We start from the raw sequence: 23,355 nt of genomic DNA, 5'->3' as shown, positions 1-23,355 counted from the left end.
CTGGGGTTCAAGCAATTCTCCTGCCTCAGCCTCCCAAGTAGCTGGGATTATAGGCACATGCCACCTGGTTCATCTAATTTTTTTATTTTTAGTAGAGATGGGGTTTTGCCATGCTGACCAGGCCGGTCTTGAACTCCCGACCTCACGCGATCCACCCACCTGGGCCTCCCAAAGTGCTGGGATTACAGGCATGAGCCACCACACCTGGCCGTCTGTGTTTCCAGCTACTTATTTTGGAGGGTAATTTGTTCCCACTGTATAGCCCAACCTATCCTAATAATACCATTTTATGGATGAGGAAACTGAGGCACGAGGAGGTTAAGTCACTTGTCAAGTCACACAATTAGTAGATGGTGAAGCCAGGATTAAACTCATTCATTTCTTAATCCATGCTCTAAGAACCTTAGAACAACTCAGGTTTCCAACTTTTCTAAGACTGGGGGCTTCAACTTCCCCACACCTGTACCAGTGGTTCTCAGTTGGAAGTGACTTTAGCCTCTCCCACTTCCGGGAGACATTTGGCAATGTCTGGGACACATTTTTGGTTGTCATAACTTGGTGGGGGAGGGGAGTTGTCCTGCTGCTATCTCGGAGGGGAGTTGTCCTGCTGCTATCTCGTGGCTAGAAGCCAGAGAGGCTGCTAAACATCTCACCACGCATGGACAGATCACCCCCTACCAAAACAATTATCCAGCTTCAAATGCCAGTAGTGCTGCTGTTGAGAGGCCCCAACTTACACTAAATTCCCCTGTTGCTTAAGTTAGCTGCCATTGATTTATTTTGCTTGCAACCAGACAGTCACTTGGGTTATTATGGGTTAGTTAATTGATTAATTGAGAGCAGGTGGGGTGTCAGTGCTGGGACTGGTCTTATTTGACATTTGCCTAACTGATCTGGAGGTGTAAGTGGTGAGAGCTCCACATTTGCTGATGACACTTCGCTGTGCCAGGTAGTGAAATGCCAAGCCGCTGGTGATAAGCCACAGGAAGATCTCACCAGGCTGTGTGAGTGGGCAGAGGAGTTGCCAAGGATGAGATTCAGTGTGGGCAAGTGTAAGGTGCCGCGCTTGGCAAAAATAATCCAAGCTATACATAGAGGTTGGAAGAGGATGGAACAGGAGAGAAGAAAATGAATAAAAATTAAAAGAACTCCAGAGTGATCCCCAAGTCTACCTGATTATAAGACTCACCTGAGCTCTAGCTAACAGTATAGGTGCTCAAGCTCTTGCCCTGGAGATACTTGGTCAGAAGTCTGTGCATGGCTGCTCAGGCCTGCTTTGAATTTCCTGTGGGAATACAGAGCCAGTTTTTACAGATTTCTGGAATTTTAGAGAGAAGCTACAAATCCTGGCTTTTATGTGTACGTTTCCATTTTCCCTCATTTTTGGTAATTTTTAATTTTGATATAATTTGAAACTATAGAAAAAAATTGCAGGAATGTTATAAACAGCTTCCCTATACCATTTGCCCAGATTCACCTATTGTTAACATTTTGCCCCATTTTCTGTATCATTGTAAGTTCCTAAATTTTAAAAACACGCTACAGATCAAGCTAAAAATGAAAAAGAAGGATTTTCTTTTCTTTTCCTTGAGACAGGGTCTCACTTTGTCATCCAGGCTGGAGTGCAGTGGTGCAATCACAGCTCTCTGCAGCCTTGACTTCCTGGGCTCAAGCGATCCTCCCACCTCAACCTCCCAAGAAACTGTGCCTACAGGCGTGTGCCTCAATGCCAGGCTAATTTTTTTTTTTGGTATGTTTTGTAGAGACAGAGTTTTGTCATGTTGCCTAGGCTGGTCTTGAACTCCTGGGCTCAAGTGATCTGCCCACCTCAGCCTCCCAAGTGCTGGGATTATAGGCACGGGCCACTCGGCCACTGTGCCTGGCATATATATATACACACACATATGTTTTTTGTTTTTTTTTTGTTTTTTTGAGACAGAGTTTTGCTCTTGTTTCTTAGGCTGGAGTGCAATGGCGTAATCTCGGCTCACCACAACCTCCGCCACCTGGGTTCAAGCAATTCTCCTGCCTCAGCCTCCCAAGTAGCTGGGACTACAGGTGTGAACCACCATGCCCAGCTAATTTTTGTATTTTTAGTAGAGATGGGGTTTCACCATATTGACCAGGATGGTCTCGATCTCTTGACCTCGTCATCCACCCGCCTCGGCCTCCCAAAGTGCTGGGATTATAGGCTTGAGCCACCACGCCCAGCCATATGTTTTTTTTTTAAGAGGTGAGGTCTGGCTATGTTACTTAGGCTTGTCTCAAACTCTTGTGTTCAAGCAATCCTCCCACTCCAGCCTCCTGAGTAGCTGGGACTATAAGGGCACACAGCCGTGTGTGCCTGTGAATGAAATTTAGTCCTTAAGCTATCGATTGGTGACTTCTGAAGCCCAGCCTCACATCAGATTAATTAACTAAGAATCTCTGGGGTGGAGACGGGACACTTGTATTTTTAAAGAATTCCCTCTCGGTGATGCTAATGTATAGCTAGGGCTGAGAACCACTGGTGTTGGTCCCCAATGGTAATTTTATTCCCCTTATTGGTGACTGGTTTAGGAATGAGCACTTGACCCAACACTGTCCAGTGAGAATAAGGAGAGAGTCTAATGGTGTGCTTCTGTGAAAGCTTTTTCCACTCTTAAAGACAACTTTCTGCTGGATGCTGTATCTTGACACAATGAGATATTATATTTAGGTGATGGTATACTGGCCTAAGAATGGGGGTGTGGAAAATGGAAAGACCTCGAGTTTATCTCTGAGCTGCCAAAGTAACTAACCCTGGAACCCCTTTACCTTCAGATTTCCTTTTATGGAGCAGACATTTTTCTTATTTAGGTTATGTGGCAGACATCCACCAAAGATTTGTGCACACTTTATATAATATAGAACTATTATTTGGAAGCAATTCTCCAGACATGGATGACATTTTCAGTATTCCTTCTCCTGGAGTCTAGATGGAACTATGTGATTCATTCTCACCAGTGGAATGTGACAGAGTGGGCTACTTCTGGACCAAGGTTGTTATGTTTAGGTTGCATGATCCTTCACATTCTCACTACCACTTCTTTTCTCTTCCCTCCATTTACCAGGTGGATGACACCAGGAGAGTCCTAAAACCACAATATGGTAGAACTACAAGACAGAAGCCGCTTGGGTCCCCGAGTCACTGTGTGGAGTAGAGCCATCTAGCAGTGTCACTCAGCCAGGAATGCCTGCACTGGTCTTTAGTAAGAAACAAAGGTTTCTTCTGTTAAGCACTTGAGATTTTAGAATTTGTTTCGTTATGACAGATAGATTAGGCTACCTGATTAATACAAGCTAGTTAAGCTGGAGTTAGGTGTTACTTGCAGCCAAAAGCATCTTATGGAAAGCATTAGAGAAGGACCTATGAGTCCAGATTCCCGTCGGAAAACTGGTTTTTGTTTGTTTGACTTGTTTATTATTTACAAATATAAAGCTATCAACATAGCATGAATTTTATCTAATATCCAGGAATTCTTGCTTTCAACCTGGTGACTTGGCTTTGCCATTGCCTTTATGACATCTTTTTAGACTGATGCTTTACTGAAACCTCAGACCTTGTCACTTGGTTTCTGGTTCCTGGTTCTCTCTCTATCTTGGCTCTTTCTGAACTGAACTTGCTTTGAGGTTCTGATCTCTCTTCAACAAACATCCTGACTAAATATCTTTCTGGCATGGCTGTCCTGTCTCTAAAAGGGACTCTCAGCTGTCCCCCTGTAACCGAGTGTTTCGTAATTCTAGAGACACAGCTTCTGGTTAGTGTTTATTTGGTAACCCACTCAGGCTGGCTCAAGGAGAAAGAGGGTTGTTGAAGGAATGCAGAAAAAGTGACACAGGGATCTGAGAATGGCAACTCAAATTGAGATGGGCCTTGAGGAGATGGGACAAGGAAGCTATGAGAAACAAGGAAGAGGTCAGGCATGGTGGCTCATGCCTGTAATCCCAACACTTTGGGAGGGTGATGTGGGAGGATCACTTGAGCCCAGGAGTTTGAGACCAGCCTGGGTAACATGGTGAGACCTCGTCTCTAAAAAAATAAAAGGAATAGCTGCATGTGGTGACATACCTATAGTCCCAGCTACTCAGGAGGCTGAGATGAGAGGATCACTTGAACACAGGAGGTTGAGGCTACAGTGAGCCATGATTGTGTCACTGCACTCCAGCCTGAGTGACAAGGAAGCCACTCTCTTTCTCTTCCTTGAGATGCTTCTGCTTTCCTCTAAACCGCTCTTAATGCATTTTCCTTTCTTCCTTTCTTCACTCAGGTATCTGAGCACGCACCATGTGAATAGCTCCATATTAGGCATGGAGGATACGGTCAAGGACCTTGCTCTCACAAAATGTATGTTCTCTTGGGGAAATCTATAAAAATAAGTGAATGAATACAAAATAAAATACTACAAAATTTTGAGCTCTCAAGGGAATAGGGATGAACTCAAGTCAAGAATAAGAGATGATCTACTTCAGAGAGTTGGTGAGGAAAGTCCTCTCTCAGGAGTGACTTGTCCAGCTGAGATCTGAAGAATGAGAAGGGGTCAGCCATATAGAGAGATTGAAGACATTTCAGTCAGTGGGAATGGAAGGTGCCAAGGCCCTGAGGCTTGACCAAGGAACCGAAAAAAGGACAGCCTGACTGGAGTCCACGTAGCAAGATGGAAGTATTCGGTTGGCAGAAAAACAATTACGTTTTTTGCCATTGAAAGTAATGGCACAGCTGGGTGCAGTGGCGTGAGCCACTGCACTTTGCCAGAGATTCCTCTTTAGATTTGTATTTTTTGCAGTATGTTTTCCCTTCATGGCATAGATCACAATTTTGAATGATGTTGATGTGTATGTTCATTTGTTCAGTGCTTGTCTCCCCCACTTAGACTGAGAGTTCCATGAGGACAGTTGTCATATCTTTTGGAATTATTACTCTTTCTGGCTGTCTGAGTCTGTTTTGTATTGTTCTGAAGGAATCTCCGAGGCTGGGTAATTTCTAAATAACAGAGGTTTGTTTGGCTCACGGTTCTGCAGGCTGTACAAGAAGCATGGTGCCAGTGTCTGTTCTGGTGAGGGCTCAGGAAGCTTTTACTCACAGCAGAAGGCAAGGGGAGCCAGAGTATGCAGAGATCACATGGCAAGAGAGGAAGCAAGAGAGAGACAGAGTGGAGGTGTCAGGCTGTTTTAAACAACCAACTCACGCAAACTAATATAGTGAGAATCCACTCATTCCCAAGGAAGGGCATTCATCTATTCACGAGGAATTCACCTCCATGACCCAGCTGCCTCCTATCAGACTCCACCTTCACCATCGGAGATCAAATTTCAACATGAGGTTTGAAAGGGGTCAAACATCCAAATAATAGCATCAGCACACAATAAGTGCTGAATAAATGAATGAATGAATAAATGGATGAATGCCCAGAAGTGAGAGATTGTGGCCTGAGGAGCCACAAAAGACTTCATGGTGCCAGGCATAGTGGGTCATGCCTGTAATCCCAGCACTTTGGGAAGCCAAGGTGGGAAGATCACTTGAGGTCAGGAGTTCAAGACCAGCCAACATGGCAAAACCCTGTCCCTAATAAAATACAAAAATTAGCTGGTCATGATGGTGTATGCCTGTAATCCCAGCTACTTGGGAGAGTAAGGCATGGGAATCACTTGAACTCGAGAGGCGGAATGAGCTGAGATTGTGCCACTGCACTCCAGCCTGGGCAACAGAGTGAGACTCTATCTCCAAAAAAAAAAAAAAAAAAATGACTTCATGGAAAGGATGAGGCTTCACCTTGGCCTCGAAGGATGAATAGGATTTGGAGAGGGCAAGTAGAAACATTTCAAGTAGGGATCACATTTATCAGCAAAGGCAGAGAATTGGGAGAAAAGAGCTAGCCCAGGGTACAGTGTGGACACTGGCCTGATTAGCACAGAGGCCTGTGCTGACAAGATCTGGAAAATAAGATTGTCTATGCAGAAAAGCGCCCAAATGGGAAAAATGTAAACCTGAACTATATTAAATCACAATAGCTGACATCTATATGGTACTTACAGTGTTTCAAGTTATTTTCTTTTGATGACTGGTTTAGGAATGTGCTTTATGAATGTAAGCTCATTTAATCCTCATGATAAACTTATGAGGTAAGTACTATCAGTGCTCATATTATGGATGGAGAAGCTGAGGCAGAGAGCAATGACCTTGTCAAAGGTCTGTGGTTTGTAAATACAGAGCTGGGATTCAAAATCACTGGATTCAAAGGCAAAGGATTCAAACTCTGAAGTTGTCCAGATCCAGTTGTAGAGTTTGTGTGCTTGAATGTTGTGCAAGTTGCCTCCTTGTTCTCAAAAGGTAGAGGCATAACTTGGCAAAAAGTTAGTTCCAGGGGCTGCACAGTAAAGCAGCAGCAAAGAGAAAGTCAAGGGTTTTGGTCTGGAGCTTGGTGGAGGGATCTGCTGGTGAAATGAGTCAGCTGGGAAAAGGAGCTGCATTTGAGGGAGAAGGGGATGGAAAACTAAGCAATGGAGCAAGAGAGTCAAGCAGCAAGGCCAGGACTGCTTAGTGAGGGGCTGCTGCATGGGCTTTGGAGTCAAGCAGATGTGGGTTTCTGTACTGGCTTTGCTGTCTACTTGTAAGTTTCATTATCCACACAATTAATTTAACAATCAGACCTGCCACAAATATGAGGATTCAATGAGATAAGATGAGTGAAGTTCACAGTGCAGTGTCTGACACACAGGGTGGCAGCTTAATGAATGGGAATACTCTTCAAATGGATTTGGATGGCAAAAATTGGCCAGAATCCTGGCTACAACCCAGAAGTGATAATATTAATATTTATCGGATGCCAGCCAGCGGGGTTCAGCTGAGCAGCCTTCAAGCAAAGGTACCCTGAGGCTACTGTGCCAAAGCTTTGCAGGGAGCAAACCTAGATGGTGCGGTGGGGAGGGATATGGGGTAGAAAGGGGGTCCTTCCGGGGGTCACGTGGCCATTTCTCTCCTCTAGCACCCTGCCCTTTGCAGAGGGACTTTATTCTTGACTACCAGGGAAGATGCCCACTAGTTAAGGCCCCAGGGTCTTTCTCTCCACTCCAGATAGACTTCCCAGTTGCCCTGCTTTTGCACACTTCTAATTCCCAGGGTGTCTGGATGCTGCTGCTTCTCCTTCACCCATTTGCTCCAGTTCTCAGATCCTTCCCTCTCCAAGGGTGGCTGGAGCCACTTCTTCCCAAGAGTAGGAGAAGATTCATGGCCCCTGAGCAAGGATGACATGCAAATTCGTGAACTGTTTCATAGTTTTAAATAGCTAATGCATGCGGGGCTTAAAACCTAAATGACGGGTTGATAGATGCAGTAAACCGCCGTGGCACACGTATACCTAGGTAACAAACCTACACGTTCTGCACTTGTGTCCCGGAACTTAAAGTAAAATTTTTAAAAAAATTACCTCAGTTGACATTCCCAAATATTTTTCACATGCTTTAACATAAAATCTACCTCATCCTTCGCCTTTAAAAAATATATAAAAAAATAGGGCCGGGTGCTGTGGCTCATGCCTGTAATCCTAGCACTTTGGGATGCTGAGGCGTGTAAATTTCCTGAGCTCAGGAGATTGAGATTAGCCTGGGCAACATGGTGAAACCCCATCTCTAGTAAAATACAAAAACTTAGCCAGGCGTGGTGGTGTGCACCTGTAATCCCAGCTCCTCGGGAGGCTGAGGCAGGAGAATTGCTTGAGCCCAGGAGGCAGAGGTTGCAGTGAGCTGAGGTCGCATCACTGCACTCCAGCCTGGGTGACAAAGCAAGACTCCATCTCAAAATAAATTAAATGAATAAATATAAAATAATAAACTTCCATTAAAAAAAAGAGTAGGAGATGATTTGATATAGTGCATGGGTGCAGTATCATGGAGCGTCAAATCACACAGTGAGAAGGGTATTCCGTTTTGACTTCTCCTTTGTGCCTCCTGAGTAAAACAAGGGAATCATCTTCCTTTGGTGCTAGAATATCCTTTAACACCTCTCTAACACTTTGGTTATATCCTTTTCACAAAGAACAGGCAGCCGGCCTTCAGCCGAGCTTAGGGAGGTGGAGGTTGCAGTGAGTTGAGCTAGCAACAGCTAGAATATAGCATGCTTGTTGGTGTTTGTATTATTTATTTTCCCAGTTACCATTTGATTATGGCAAGGAATTTCAATTTTCTCTTTATAGGAGTGATACAAAGTTCCTTTTCGAAATATATTTATCGAATGATTAAAAGCGAGCAGGCTTAAAGAAAGACATTAGGTAAACAGTTGCTGATGTGGCATGTGGATATAAAAAACTTCCTAGGAGCCGCACCCAAATGACTGAAAATGCTGGAACACTGGGGAAGCCACACAATGTAGGAAGCAGAGGCTTAGATACAAATGTCTCTCTGCTCATCTGCACCCAAGACACTTACTTTCTTTGAGCCTCTATTTCCTTACCTGCCAAAATGGAGATGATAATTCCTACTACACATAGTTCTTTGGAGGACTAAATGAGATAGTTTAATGTATGTGCATGCCATTTGCATGCAATGACTCAAGTGTTGAACAAAACGAATTGTCCCTAGGTGCACTTTACAATGAAATTCACTGCGTGAGTGTGGGCAAGGTACTAGTTTCCCAAGACTTCTGTTCCATAGTGGAAATAAAATTTGGGCAAGTCACAGCACTTCTCTTTCCTCAGTTTCCTCACTGGTAAAATGGAGATCTTAGCAGGTGTTTTCTTCATGGGGTTACTGGGAGGATGAAATGATTTTGTGTGTGTATGGCAGCAGAACACAGCCTGGCACCCACAGTATCAGCTAAGTGTGAGCTCTCAGGGTTGCAACCCTGCCTCCTAGCATGCTGGAGTCCTAAGTGAGAAGGCTCCTTGGAAGTGTGAAGACCTGGGTATGTGCCAAAAATGTTCAAGAAAGTCACTGTGGGCATAGGTGACATATTTCTCGTACTTTCTTTTCTTTTGTCAGACAGGGCCTCACTCTGTCACCCAGGCTGGAGTGCAGTGGTGTGATCATGGCTCATGGCAGCCTCCACCTCCCTGAGTTCAGGTGATTCTTCCATCTCAGCCTCTCAAGTAGCTGGGACTACAGGCATGTGCCACCATGCCCGGCTAATTTTTGTATTTTTTTTTTTTTTTGTAGAGACAGGGTTTCGTTGTGTTGTCCAGGCTTATCTCAAATTCCTGGACTTGGCCAAGTAATTCTGCCCATGTTGGCCTCCCAAAGTGTTGGGATTACAGAAGTGAGCCACCATGGCTGGCCAACATATTTCTCATACTTTCTAACATCAAATATTTAAAATATCTAAATCCTTCCATTCTCTCTTCCAGAGCCCTCAAAGCCTGTGCAAACTATATTCTCTCTTTCTCTCCTTTATACAAAGTAACTTCCACTTGGCTTTTATCTTGCTAGAGTAACACTTTTTGTGGACTGAACTGTGTCCCCATCTACCTTCCCATTCCCCCCAAAATGCATATGTTGAATCCCTAACCCCCAGTGTGATGGTATTTGGAGATGAGATTTTTGGGAGATAATTAGGGTTAGATGAGATCATGGGTGTGGGACACATAGGACCCTCACTATGGGATCTGTGGCTTTATGAAAAGGGAAACTGAGGGAGGGAGAGAAAGAGAGAGAGAGAGAGAGAGAGAGAGAGATTACTTTCTATCATGTGAAGATACAGCAAGAAGGCTGCTGTCTACAAGTCAGGAAAAGCAGCCCTGAGCAGAAACTGAATTTACTGACATTTTAATCTTGGAATCCTTAGCCTCCAGAACTGTGAGAAATAAATGTCTGTTGTTTAAGCCATCAGACTTTGATTTTTTTTTTTTTTTTTTTTTTTTTTTTTTTTTTTTTTATAGCTGGGGTCTCAGCTAGACTTGAACTCTTGAACTCCTGGGCTCCAGTGATCCTTCCACTTCAGCCTTCAAGGCTGTAGTCCCACAAGGTGGGACTACAAGCACATGCTGCCTCTCCTGGCCCATTTTGATATTTTGTTATCACAGCACAAGCAGATCGACACGATGCTTACTCTGCCTAAAATCCACCTGAAACACTGAAAAATATATATTGATTGTTTGCAATGTGCTAATCATTTTACACTCAATGTTTTATTTAAGCCTCACAACTCTGTGGAGAAGAGTGCTATGATCATGTTCCATTTTACAGATGAGGAGACTGAGGCTTGAGGCTTAGAGGATTTGCCCAAGGTTCTAGAGTTGTTGTGTGCCAGAGTTAGATCTTGAAAATCAGTGTTTATTCACCCACCCACAGGTAGCCTCCAGGAATTCAGGTGGAGGGACACACTGATTTGGACATTTGTGGGAACAGAACACCTTACTAGCTTCCAAAGGTGCAGGGAGATCCTCCCTAGTGGCTCAAGTGTGGATGAGCTAAGTTGGGAGTCCAAGATGGACATGAACCAGTTTGGAGGCCGGGGAGTGAGTCTGTGTAGGAAACACCCAAAAGAAACAAAACACCCCTGGCTCAGTGGGTTACGACAAGGCAAAACCTTTAATAACATGAGTGCTTATTACATTAGCTGCTTCGGGGCTCTGACATCTTTGATTTCTGGTCATGTTTTTCTAACATGTAAAGGTGAATGCCTCCCTCAGGGCCACCTGGGCGGTGGTTGGTTTCCTGAGGATTTGTGTGAGTAGACAATGCGAACAACTATGAACCCGCCTGATGGGGATTCAGAAATCCCCCCTGGTCACCACCCGTGACTTTGAGTAAAGTCCTCTTCCAAGGAGGGAAGAATGTGGAGGTCCTTCCAGTAAAGAAGGAAGAAAGGAAAACATCTGGCACAGATACACAGAGAGAGGAATGACATTAAGGGATTGGCTTGAAAACTTAGGGAGGGATGGAGGGGTTAGGACTTGGAGGGTGAGGGGCAAATGTGGGAGAGGGCTGAGTCCATTTGGTTTCATTCTTTGTAAAAAGTAATACCATCACGAGGACCATGCCATGCAACCTCAGAGACATCTCTGTACACTTCCCCCAAGGCTGTGCTGGGCGTGGGGCAGAGGTCAGAGGTCAGTTCAGACGGGCGTGGTGCGCCTGTTGGCCGGATTATTATGCAGTGACTCTTTGAACTCTTTGGGTGTGGAATTGTGGAACTGTAGAAAAGCGTGGTCCCGGTCAGAGTTGAGGAGGGTCCCCATGGTGATCTTTGAGGGGTCCCGGGAGAGAGTGAACATCGAGATGTCGGTGGAAGGGATGGTGTGGAAGCCTTTGCTGATGGGGGACAGGTCTCGGGATCTGGGCTCAGTGGAGCGAGAACTTGACCGCCTCCGGAATCGATACCTGTAGGGTGGGAGGCGGGCAAAAGTAGATTTCTTCAGGAACTCCGAGTGGGATTTGGCTCGTAACTGCTGATGTTTTTCAATATAGATGTGCACGGCAACCACTCCTACAATTTCTGCGATGATGAAAGAGAAGGCTCCGAAATAAAAGGACCAACCATAGGAGTAACTTTTTTTGGAGTCACGTTGCCCGGGGTCTCCGGCATTGGCTGATATATAAACTATGATGCCAATGATGTTGCTTAACCCTAAGAGAAGGGAAAAAGAAAAACATGTCTTTTATAAAACTCAGATAGAATTGTCACATTCCATCTTAAAATATTTATAGAAAATGTGGAGGTAACGGGGAGAGAGGACAATGGATTATAGCTGGGAAATCCAACCACAGAGCTCTTTTGCATGGTCTGTCACTTGGGAAATGAAGAATTCTGCTGCTCAGTTCCAGGCAATGTGTATTCAGCTCAAGAGTACACCCTACTCCTACAGCAAGTACAGTAGAACTCAGAATGCACTTACTTTTCCCTTAGAAACAATTCATCTCATCAACACTTAATCTTTGGCACTAAACCATGAAGATTGTAAAATGAACAAGATACATGTCCCTGCCCTTGAATTCTTTATCATTAGTAGCAAAGACTGACATGTAAATGCAATTACAGGAAAATACAGTAAGAGTTTTATCGGAGCCACATAAAAATGGCTCAGGAGCAAAAGGAGAGAGAAAGACAGCACCTCGTGCTGAAGATGAGGTGACATTTGAGCCAGAGCCTGAAAATTAAATAGGGGTGAGCCAGGAGATGAAAGACGGTTGACGATGGCATGTGAGAGAAGGAATTGAGAATGAGTTACTAGGGTTCTAACTTGGATGCTTGGGAGGCTGGTGGCATTTTGAGCTCAAATAAGAGGCAGCAGAGAATCCAGGTTTAGACAGAAGAGGAGGTTTGAACACATTAAGTTGGAAGTGCTTATGGAAACTCCAAATGGAGCTGCCCAGTGGAAATGTATGGGTCTGGAGCTGCAATTTGGGACAATAAATAAACCCATGGGGAAGAGGTGGGAGCTTACCAAGTCTTTTTATCTGCACAGGATATGATAATGCTTCAGATCAGCTGTTGTTTGAGCACCAGGCACCAGGACTTGGGGAACAGGAAGCTGTTACCTCCAACAGGCGAGCCTTGCAGACATAGCTTCAGCAAGTGCCAATATTGCTGGAAATAGCTGCTTAGCCCACTAGAGAGGAATCAATTCTCCAGGTGGCGGTCAGTAGGAGCAGGAGGTTTGGGGGGCTGTGCACATCTCTGCCTACCTTTCTCATGTTCTTTCTCTGAAGGGGATATGTCTCTTCTTGTTTCTTTGTTTCAAGGGCCTCATCCAGGGCTTGGAGCCAACAATGACTCATGGAGGTTGTTGGTACACCAGCTGGCATCTCTCTGCCTCCAAATTTAGGCTACCTGTAGGGCGGTGCTAAATGGAGGTTGTCCCTCATTACAGTTTCCGACAACAGTTGGTGAGTAACCATTTCCAGGAGCCTCCTGAATTCTCACTCCATTCCTTGAATGTTCTATACTCTTTGAACTTGGGCATCCCCAAGATCTCCCTACAGTCTAGCAACCAAAGGGTTAAAGCTTGGTAGGGCAGCAGACACAGGCCTGTGCTCCAGTGCCACCCTTCTGATTAGCTGGTGCACATGCATCAGGGTTATGAGTTTTGTTGTTTTGTTTTTTTAAGAGATGGGGTCTTGCTCTGTTTCCCAGGCTGGAGTGCAGTGGAACAATTATAGCTCACTGTAGCCTCAACCTCCTGGGCTCAAGGCATCCTCCCTCCTCAGCCTCCTGAATAGCTGGGACTATAGGTAGGTGCCACCAAGCACAGCCAATTAAAAAAATTTTTTTTTGGTAGAGATGGAACCTTGCTATATTGCCCAGTCTGGTTTTGAGCTCCTGGCCTCAAGTCATGCTCACACCTTGGTTTCTCAAAACATTGGGATTACAGACATGAGCCACCATGACTAGCCTCAATATTTTGAATAGGGCTTCTGATTATACTTCATCTAAAACTTGTCTCCAAAGTACAGAGACAAAATCTGCTTCTCTCCTGCCTCCTCTTGGCTCTACCCAGCACAGACATTCAGCAGGTAGGCAGCAAGTTCTCATCACTGAGCTATTTCTTATTATGGGGATTGACACATCCAGCTCTGTGTCAAGCTGCAAGAAACCACAGGGTGACAAACGGCTCCTCTTCCTGGAGTGTCAATTTGGTTTGAAGATGAGTAGGGAAGACATATTCTTTTATATTAAAATGAACAAGGATATAATAAGGAGGAGAAGGCAGAATTCACATGAATTTTTAAGTTAAATGGGAGGCAGACTTCAGAGACGTCTCAGCTCAATGAAGGTGGCTTCTATTGATGCCCCCTGACTCCCCCAGGCCATGTTTTCTCTATCCTCTGCCAGTAGGAATATTTTGGTGGCAAAGTTTGAAAACTCCCCAAAGGAAGTCTTTCTGGGGACAGCAGGAGATGGGGCGGGGTGGGGATGGAAAGAAGGAAGTTCAAAGAGAGGCTCAGATGTCAGACTAGGCTGATAGGAAGCCAAGCAAATTGCCAGTTATCTATAGGGCACTTACCATGTGCCAGGCACTGTGCAAAGTCTTTATATGCATCATAACTATTAATCATTGCAACAGGTTCACTTAAAAAATGATTCCCCTTTTACAGATGGGAAAACAGACACAGAGAAGATAGGTAATTTCCCATGTCGAGCACAGCTATTAAATTAAAAGTAATTGCAAGAACCACAATTACTTTTGCACCAACCTAATGGAAAATGGTTGAAGTGGGATTTGAATCCAGAACTCTCAGCCATGATGGATTTAGATTTCAGTAACAAGGCTTAGGGAAGACAAGATCTGAGTAGGCAATTGCTTTGTCCTACTTTCAGACTGTAAGCTCCCTGAGGGCAGGGACTACGCTTATCTCATTCATTGTTATGGTATCTCCCAGCCCAGAGCCTGATTCATAGCAAGAGGGCAGTCCATATTTGTTGAATGAGTGAATGGGTGGAGTTTGTATGAGGATTAAATGGCATATGATAACAGCTACTATGTGTTGAACACATACTGGATGATAGGCACCACTCTGGGCACTTTATCTCTACCAACTCATTTAATCCTGTTAACAGCTTCAAGAGGTGGGGCCATTATGCGTCTCTTTTTTCAGATGGGGAAATAAATGAAGCACAGAAAGGTTAAGTGACTTGCCCAAGGTCACACAGAAGGAAAGTAGTAGACCTAGATTTGCACCAGGCAGCCTGACTTCAGAGCTCATGCTCTTGAGCATTCTGCATAGTATCTGATACATAGTAGGTGCTCAATAAAGAATAGTTTTCTCTGTCTTTTTTCCTCCAGCACTCTTATTTACTGATTTAAAGCATTGTTAATTGCTTGGCTCAAATGATCAACCTTAGTGTAAGATGAGCAAAAAAGAGCCTTAGAGAGTAGTAAATCATCTACTCCTTTCATTTTAGAGGTGGAAAAACAGGATCTTGGGGTTCTTTGGAGAGTTCAGTGGAAGGGTCTAGGATTAGACCCCAAGCCTCTGCCTTCCCATCAGGGCTTCCTCCACGGACTCACTAGCTTTCTAGTTCCTATGTGTCTACTCCACCTGCCACCTCTCACAATGCCTCTTGTGAGAAGAAAGTTGCTGGTGACACACTCTTCCCTAACAATCCCCTTGGGGGACAAAATAATGATCTTCTCTTGTTCTTAGAAAACTCTCACATCAGCATAACACTGGTACTCATCCTCTGGATCCCGCAGCATCCCGGAGGTCTGGACATAGTTGCCTGGGTGCTGTGATAGGAACTGTGCCTCAAGATAAAACAAGTCCCTGGGTTTGCAGATGCTAACATCTGTCCACACAGAGCAAGGTCGAGGCCACCGCCACCTGTGGGCTGATCTCATCCCCCTGGGGCAAGATGGCAGTTTTCTTTCTGGTCTGTTGCTGGCGTCAGTTCCCAGCGACTCAGCTTTAGACAGTCTCACTTTCTTATCTCACAGAAAGAGAAGGAGTGGGGAAGGAATTTGAGCAAGGTCTTGTGGGGCTCCAGATTTTGGAACTGTATTGTTGCTCCTTTTCTAATAGTAGAAAAAAATACTGTGCTTTCTCTCTTCAGTCTCTGTGTCCCCACCCAAATCTCACCTTGAATTGTAATAATCCCCAGTTGTCAAGGGTGAGGCCAGGTGGAGATAATTGAATCACGGGGGGCGTTTCCCCCATATTGTTCCTGTGGTAGTGAATAAGCCTCATGAGATCTGATGGTTTTTTTTTTTTTTTTTTTTTTTTTTTTTTTTTTTTTTTTTTTTTTTTTTTTTTTTTGTTTTTTTGTGATAGAGTCTCGTTTTGTCGCCAGGCTGGAGTGCAGTGGTGCCATCTCAGCTCACTGGAACCTCCGCCTCCTGGGTTCAAGAGATTCTCCTGCCTCAGCCTTCCAAGTAGCTGGGATTGCAAGCGTGTGCCACCACACCCACCTAATTTTTGTATTTTTAGTAGAGATGGGGTTTCACCAGGTTGGCCAGGATGGTTTCGATCTGCTGACCCTCGTGATCCTCCCACCTTGGCATCCCAAAGTGCTGGGATTACAGGCGTGATCTGATGGTTTTGTAAAGGGGAGTTCTCCTGCACAAGCTCTCTTGACTGCTGCCATGTAAGATGTGACTTTGCTCCTCCTTTGCCTTCCATCACGATTGTGAGACATTCCCAGCCATGCAGAACAGTGAGACAATTAAACCTCTTTCTTTTATAAATTACCCAGTCGTGGGTACGTTTTTATCAGCAGTGTGAGAACAAGCTAATACAGTTTCCTTTCGGTAAACCCCATGCAGCTGGTACTATTATGATTATGATTATAATTTTGAGACAGGGCCTTGCTCTGTCACCCAGGCTGGAGTGCAGTGGCATGATCATGGCTCACTGCAGCCTTGACCTCCCAGACTCTAGCCATCCTCCCACCTCAGCCTCCTGAGTAGCTGGAACTGTAGGCACCCACCAACATATCTAGCTAATTTTTAAACTTTTGTGCAGATTGAGTCTCACAATGTTGCCCATGGTAGTCTTGAAAGCCTGTGCTCAAGTGATTCTTCTGCCTTGGCCTTCCAAAGTGCTGGGATTACAGGCATGAGCAACCAAGCCCAGCTGCAGTTGGTACTATTATTATTTGCTGTGTTATAGTCAAGGAAAACAAATTACAAAGAGTTGATCACATTTCCCAAGCCTGATTGGTGGATCCAGGACTGAAATCCAGGGGTGCTGCAAGCCACTCTTTCTCACCATTTTGTACTCTCTGACACTGTCCCCATTCCAATCAATACTCCGCCATCACCTTGCAAAGTCTGAAAGTCATCACCAGAGTCCAGAGCCATCTTCCTCTGTCCCTGACCTGCTCTTTGCTTCTCTAAAGCATTTCATCCAGATGGCACTGATCCACTCCAAAAGGAGTGGGGTAGGAAGAGATGGTAAAGGGATGAAAGCAAGGATGAAGGAAGAAAACTCAGAGGGAATCAAGGAAGACAGGCCACCAGCGAAGGGATGGAGGTGGAGGGAGGTGAGAGAAGGCAGAGAACAGGCCCCTTTTGTGAAGGGTGTCCCTCAGCGCCCTTGCCACCCTGTGCCTTCTTCTGGTCAGGGCTGCTATGGACTGTAAGGTCTTCCTGGAGAGCATCTGGGCTGCTGGTTTTACCTTGTTCTCAGAGATGCTTGGAGTGATAGGAGGATTTGAGCACTTCAAATGCTGGATGGGGCTGGACTTTGGTGATGACTTTCCAACTTTGCATGGTGATGGCAGAGTGTTGATTGGCATGGGAAAGGTGGAGGAGTATACAATGGTGAGTAAGAGAGGCTTGAATAATAGTTAGCTGGCAAACACATATCTCAAAGGGCCAGAGATTATATATGAACATGCCCAAGTGAACACTAAAATGCAACTCTATATTTTTACATTTACTTATTTGGTGATAGGACCTCACTTTGTCACCCAGGCTGGAGTGCAGTGGCATGATCTTCACTCACTGCAGCCTTGACCTCCTGGGCTCAAGTGATCCTCCCATCTTAGCTTCCTGAGTTGCTGAGACCACAGGTGTGCACCACTACACCCAGCTAATTTTTTAATTAAAAAAAATTTTTTTTTTTGAGATATCAGTCTCATTATGCTGCCCCGGCTGGTCTTGAACTCCTGGGCTCAAATGATCCTCCTGCTTCAGCTTCCCCAGTCAAAGTGGAACACTTTAAAACACGGTCAGTTCACACCCATCATATATGCAAGCAGCAAGCATGTATGTACACTCCTGTTAATCTCTCTCTCCTCTCTTTTCCTTTCCTGCCCTTTTCTCCTTCCCCCCTCTCTGTTTCAGTCTCAGCTGATCCTGCCATCCGGCTTCCTCCCTGTCTTTCCCTCATGCCGGCTTTAGCTAGAGTTTTGACACCTTTGATTCTAATGAAATTCTTTGAGTTCTCATCCTTAGCACAACAACTGGAACATTTTCTTGCTCCTTCCCTGGTAGGGAGCTCTGAATAACATTGCTTCCTCCATGCGGCCCTGGCTTCGGTTTGGTGTCTGTGAAGATCTCAGGGCTAGGGCCAGACACTCACCTGCAGAGACAAAAAAGATGCCTGCGCTGAGAATGACATTGTGTCTGCTGCGGTGAAACTCGCTGGCTGCCACACAGAGCCCACCGAAGAACAGCAGTGTGACACTGAGGATGGGGAAGACACTGGAGGCCCTCACAGCTCCTGCAGAGAGAAAGAGAGAGGCTTCTGTCTGCACCCAGCCAGCCCCTGGGGTCCTCCCACTGCAAGCGTAGGGGTGCCTGAGAGGAAGGCCGCACGGAAGGAGAGCAGAGCCCATGTTTGACATGGGCACAAGACCAGGTGCTCAGAGCCTGTGCTTAGAAGGAGTCTTGGCACTTGGGGTTGATGTTCTGCAGTCACCATCCTGAGAGTCTTAACAATTTTATAATCAAATGTGTGTTTCATAAGTGAAGTCTGATGGGACAATGGCACGTGCTTTGGTGCTTGGAGCTTTGACTTATGTGGCACCCCACTCCCTACCTCCCCTCCTGTCACCAACACCTTCCCACCTCCCTGCCTCCCTGAAAGACTCTCAAATGCCCATTCTCCCTCTTCAGCCCAATGACTACACCAAGGGTCCCTCTTTACCCTTGGTGGGAGCCCAGGCAAGGACACAGGGAGAGTCAGAGTTGGGTGTAAGCCCCAGGTCCCCGGGAGGGTTTGCACTCACCGGAGAATGTCCCTGCACCCAAGGAGGGTGATATTAAATAGCAAATAGAAAACACCATGATAGATCAAGAGCGATCACAAAAAAAGGATATTTTTTGTTTTTGTTTTTGGTCTCAGGTTTTTTGAGATGGTGCTTATTCTGTCACTCTGGCTGGAGTGCAGTGGTGCAATCACGGCTCACTGTAGTCTCAACCTTCCAGGCTCAGACGATCCTCCTGCTCAGCCACTCAAGTAGCTGGGACTACAGGCGTGTGCCACCATGTCCGGCTGATTTTTGTATTTTTTGTAGAGATGGGGTCTTGCTAAGTTACCCAGGCTGGTCTAGAACTCCTGGCCTCAAGCAGTCTTCCTGTCTCAACCCCCCAAAGTGCTGGGATTACAGGCATGAGCCATTACGCCTGGTCTAAGAGCCCACGATTTTCATTTCACACTGAAACCTGCAAATGACACAGCCAGCCCTGTGTACAGGGACTCCCATCAGACCATATACTGCTCATTAAAATGCAGAATCTTTCCCTGTAGGCATCTACATTTGCATAGTGGGGAGAATGACAACACCCATTGAATACCCATTTAGTCACGAATGAACAAATGAATTTGCTTATTCATTCGACAGATATTTCTTGAGCACCTACTAGGTGCCAGGTGCTGTGGCAGGTGCTGCAGTCATAGCTGGAATGTTTAACCACAGCAAGGGCACAGGCACTGCCCTTCAAAAGAGATACCGGCTGAGGGGTCAGAGCAGGATCCCTAAGTTCCTGGGAGAGGGCTCCCCTGTGGTGGGGGTACCAGTATTTACCCAACCAGTATAAGAGTATTTCCTGGTGGGTCCATTCCAGAATACATCAGCTGAATAAATTCCATGCTCATTGGTGTACCAAGAAGCCAGGGGTCCTGTCCTATGGGCCTCATGCTCTAGTAGCAATGACAGGCAAGACCAGCTACATAATTTACAGGGCCTAATGCAACACAAAAAATGTGAGGCCCTAGCTGGGCACTGTGGCTCACGCCTGTAATCCCAACACTTTGGGAGGCAGAGGTGGGTGGATCACCTGAGATCAGGAGTTCAAGACCAGTCTGGCCAACATGGTGAAATCCCATCTCTACTAAAAATATAAAAATCACTAGCTGTAATCTTTGCTACTCGGGAGGCTGAGGCAGGAGAATCACTTGACCCCAGGAAGTGGAGGTTGCAGTGAGCCGAGATTGCGCCATTATACTCAAGCCTGTGCAACAGTTTGAGACTCTGTCTCCAGACAGACAAACAAACAAAAAACAGTGAGGTTTCTTGTTCCAAAATTGTTAAGAATTTCAAGATGGAGACAGCAGAGCATGGAGCCAAGGGTGGGGTCCTTCTGGGGGCAGAGCCCTGTTGCACTTTGGGAGGTTGAAACGGGAGGATCACTTGAGGTCAGGAGTTTGAGATCAGCCTGGGCAACATGACAAAACCCCATCTCTACTAAAAAAATTAAAAATAAGCCAGGCATCGTGGCATGTAGGAGGATCACTTGAGCTGGGGAGGCAGAGGCTGCAGGGAGCTGATATGATACCACTGTACTCCAGCCTGGGCAACAGAATAAGACCTCGTCTCAAAACCAAAACAAACAAAAAACCCAGAACCCAGGCAAGAGCCCTTCATGGACTGGGGTGGTACACCTGACGTGGTAAGGTGTGGTCAGATTCAGGGTGTACTTTATATTTTGAAAGTAAAGCCAACAGAATTAGCTGATTGGCTGTGGGCTGCAAGTCATGTTTCGTCTTAGGTGCTGAGTGAATGGAGGATCCTCTCCTGACAAGGACACATGCAAGGGAGTGGAGGGCCAGGGAGGACATGAGTTTATTTTGACTCAGGGGTTCAAAGCTTAGTTGACATTACTCAGCGTTCAAGCCTTTAACTTTCATATTCACTATATGTTTTCTGCCTGTTTAGCTGCAACCATTTTCATTGGCTACTGCGCTCTCATTTGCTTGTTTGTGTTCTCAGTTTTCTGAAAGTCTGGTAACTTATTTAACCTGTGGGCCCTAGAGGGATGAAGGGGGAGACCTGAAGTGGGGGGCTGAGGGCACACAGGGGTGAGGTTCTCTTAAGAAAAGACGGAAGGGATTTTGCTTTGGTTTTTGAAACAGCCCAATTTTCTTTTCTTTTTTGTCTTCTCTTCTCTTTTCTTTCTTTCTTTCTTTCTTTTTTTTTTTTTTTTTTTTTTTTTTTTTTTTTNTTTTTGAGAATTAGTCTTGCTCTGTCACCCAGTTTGGAGTGCAATGGTGCAGTCTCTCACTGCAACCTCCGCCATCCAGGTTCAAACAATTCTCCTGTCTCAACCTCCTGAGTGGCTGGGACTTCAGGTGCATGCCACCATCCCTCTCTAATTTTTGTTTTAATAGAGATGGCGTTTCACCATATTGGTCAGGCTGGTCTCGAACTCCTGACCTCAGATGATCCACCTGCCTTGGCCTCCCAAAATGCTGGGGTTACAGGTGTGAGCTACCATGCCTGGCTGAAGTTGGTCCACTTTTCTAACAGGCTGGATGCCCATGAACTGAAGCTTGAGAAACTTACATGTGTATGTTTCAATGAAATGAACTGCACCTGCTGCCTGCTGGCTAAATCCTCTTCCTTGACCCTCTTGTTTTTCTTCCCAGTTATGCCAATCCTTACTTTAGTTAGTGGTTGGGGTGGAAATGGATTTGAGGTTTGTCTTCCATCTCTCTGACTGATGTCGTCAGAATAAAACCTTCTTCCTCGGCAACACTTGTCTCAAGAATTGGTTTTCTATGGGTGAGCAATGGGACCTAGGCTGAATGCCTGGCGTTTGCTAACAGTTTCAAGGTGGCTGTCCCAAATCACCAGACATGAGAGCTGGGCAGTCAGAGTTGCAGATCAAACTGCATCCCTACCACTCCTCTGCTGCAATGTTAAAATTTTGTGATGCATTTCAAACTGCCTGGAAATCCTGCTGGGAGAAGCCAGGTGTTGGGGAGGAGAACCTGACTGCTCTGACTCTCTGGGAGCATGATTAGTGTCCTTGCTGAGTTCTGGCCTGCTGCAAAGTCCTGCAGTTCTCTGCTACTATGCAGGCTTGCAGGTGGCAGAGCTGGCTCCTGGTGTTTTTTTTTAGCTCCCAGGTCTAGGGGGCCATCCCAGAGTTCTGGGGTTCTGTATGTGAGTGTAGCTTATTTTTAATGGGCCCAGTTGTGGGCACAACTTATTCATAATTTGTAAAAATGTACACAGATGACCTATGGGTTTCCAACTGGATTCTTGCCTTGGGCCCCTGTAAATATTGTTGGGGGGAGGGTCTCCTCCAGTGGTTTCAAACACCTGTTTGGGACTTGTGGACTAATCTTAAAGGGATCATTTACATTGCATTTGAACTCAGGAATTGCTTGAATATTCAATGTAGTGAGTGTAATTAATAAAAAGTGAATACCTTAAAAAAATCAAAGGATGATTAACCTTTGATGTGTGCCCTATGGAAATGATCTGAGTGCTTGAAGCTATTGAACTGTGTTGGTTACAAAAGGGGGCCTGGCCCAGTGGCTCATGCCTGTAATCTCAGCCCTCTGGGAGGGCCAAGGCAGGTGGATCATTTGAGGACAGGAGTTTGAGACCAGCCTGGGTAACATAGAGGGATCCCACCTCTACAAAAAATGTAAAAAGAAATTAGCCAGACATGGTGGTGATCATGCCCCTGCACTCCAGCCTGAATGACAGAGTAAGACCCTATCTCAAAAAAAAAAAAAAAAGTTTATGTTTGAAACATGTGGATGGGAGATATGTAAATGTGACTGTTTCCCAAGTGGTGCAATCATCATTTGGGAACCCATTAGTGGGGAAACCCCATTCTTTGCCCCACAGATGAGATACAAGTAGATTCTATCAACTCTGACTATAAGGGTCTGCCTCAGACAGGACATTTTCTGCTGTCAGTTTCTCCTAAGTCAGTGGAAGTTCACCTTGCATTTGTTCTAGCCCAGTGGGCACAGGGTGACTTCAGATTGAAGAGGTTTTTATTGTCTTCTTTCCCTGTTTCTCCTCTCCACATTGTGTGGAGCTAAGTTAGGGTCTTACGGGAGGAGACATAAGCTTGTTCAAGTGTAGCCTCATCATCAGAGTCTGAATAGGGCTTTCTGAGTCCAATGCTGTGTTGCGGGCGTCTCTAGTCAACAGAACGTGTGGGCTTTGAACCTTCTGCTGTCAGAGGCGTTGGAAACAGAGCGACTCCCTCTTGAATAGGGGCTGGGTAACATGAGGCTGAGACCTGCTGGGCTGCATTCCCAAGCACAGGATGAGATAGGGGGTCAATACAAGGCACAGGTCACAAAGACTCTGCTGTAAAACAGGACAAAATAAAGAAGCCAGCCCAAACCTGCCAAAACCAAGATGGTGATGAGAGTGACCTCTGCTCGTCCTCACTGCTCATTGTATGCTAATTATAATACATTAGGATGTGAAGAGACACTCCCACTAGTGCCATGACACTTTACAGATGCCATGGCAATGTCAGCAGTTACCCTATTGTCAAAAAGGGGGAGGAACCCTCAGTTCTGGGAACCGCCTGTCCCTTCCCTGGAAAGCTCATGAATAATTTACCTCTTGTTTACCATTAATCAAGAAATAACCATACTATACTAGGTCAAGCAGTTCATGCCACTGCTCTGTCAATAGAGTAGCCATTCTTTTATTTCTTTACTTTTCTAATCTTTTTTTTTTCTTTTTTTTTTTTTTTTTTTTTT

At 45.4% G+C, this 23,355-nt stretch overlaps 1 protein-coding gene across 1 annotated transcript in view; it reads right to left on the bottom strand.

Moving 5' to 3' along the window:
- Nucleotides 1-10,520: 10,520 nt before the first annotated feature.
- Nucleotides 10,521-23,355, bottom strand: part of CACNG3 (calcium voltage-gated channel auxiliary subunit gamma 3) — a 106,074-nt gene continuing 93,239 nt past the window's right edge. Inside the window, exons 3-4 of the mRNA XM_017534414.2 lie at nt 17,974-18,114; nt 10,521-11,578 (exon numbers count right to left, since the gene is read on the bottom strand). Coding sequence (XP_017389903.1) covers nt 11,067-11,578; nt 17,974-18,114 — 653 coding nt within the window. The 3' untranslated portion in view covers nt 10,521-11,066. The remainder of the gene's footprint in view (nt 11,579-17,973; nt 18,115-23,355) is intronic.

Source organism: Cebus imitator, unplaced genomic scaffold (genome assembly GCF_001604975.1).
Source record: "Cebus imitator isolate Cc_AM_T3 unplaced genomic scaffold, Cebus_imitator-1.0 Scaffold85, whole genome shotgun sequence".
Classification (NCBI taxonomy): domain Eukaryota; kingdom Metazoa; phylum Chordata; class Mammalia; order Primates; family Cebidae; genus Cebus; species Cebus imitator.
The sequence above is the reverse complement of the archived record's forward strand: the minus strand, read 5'-3'. Positions and strand labels throughout refer to the sequence as shown.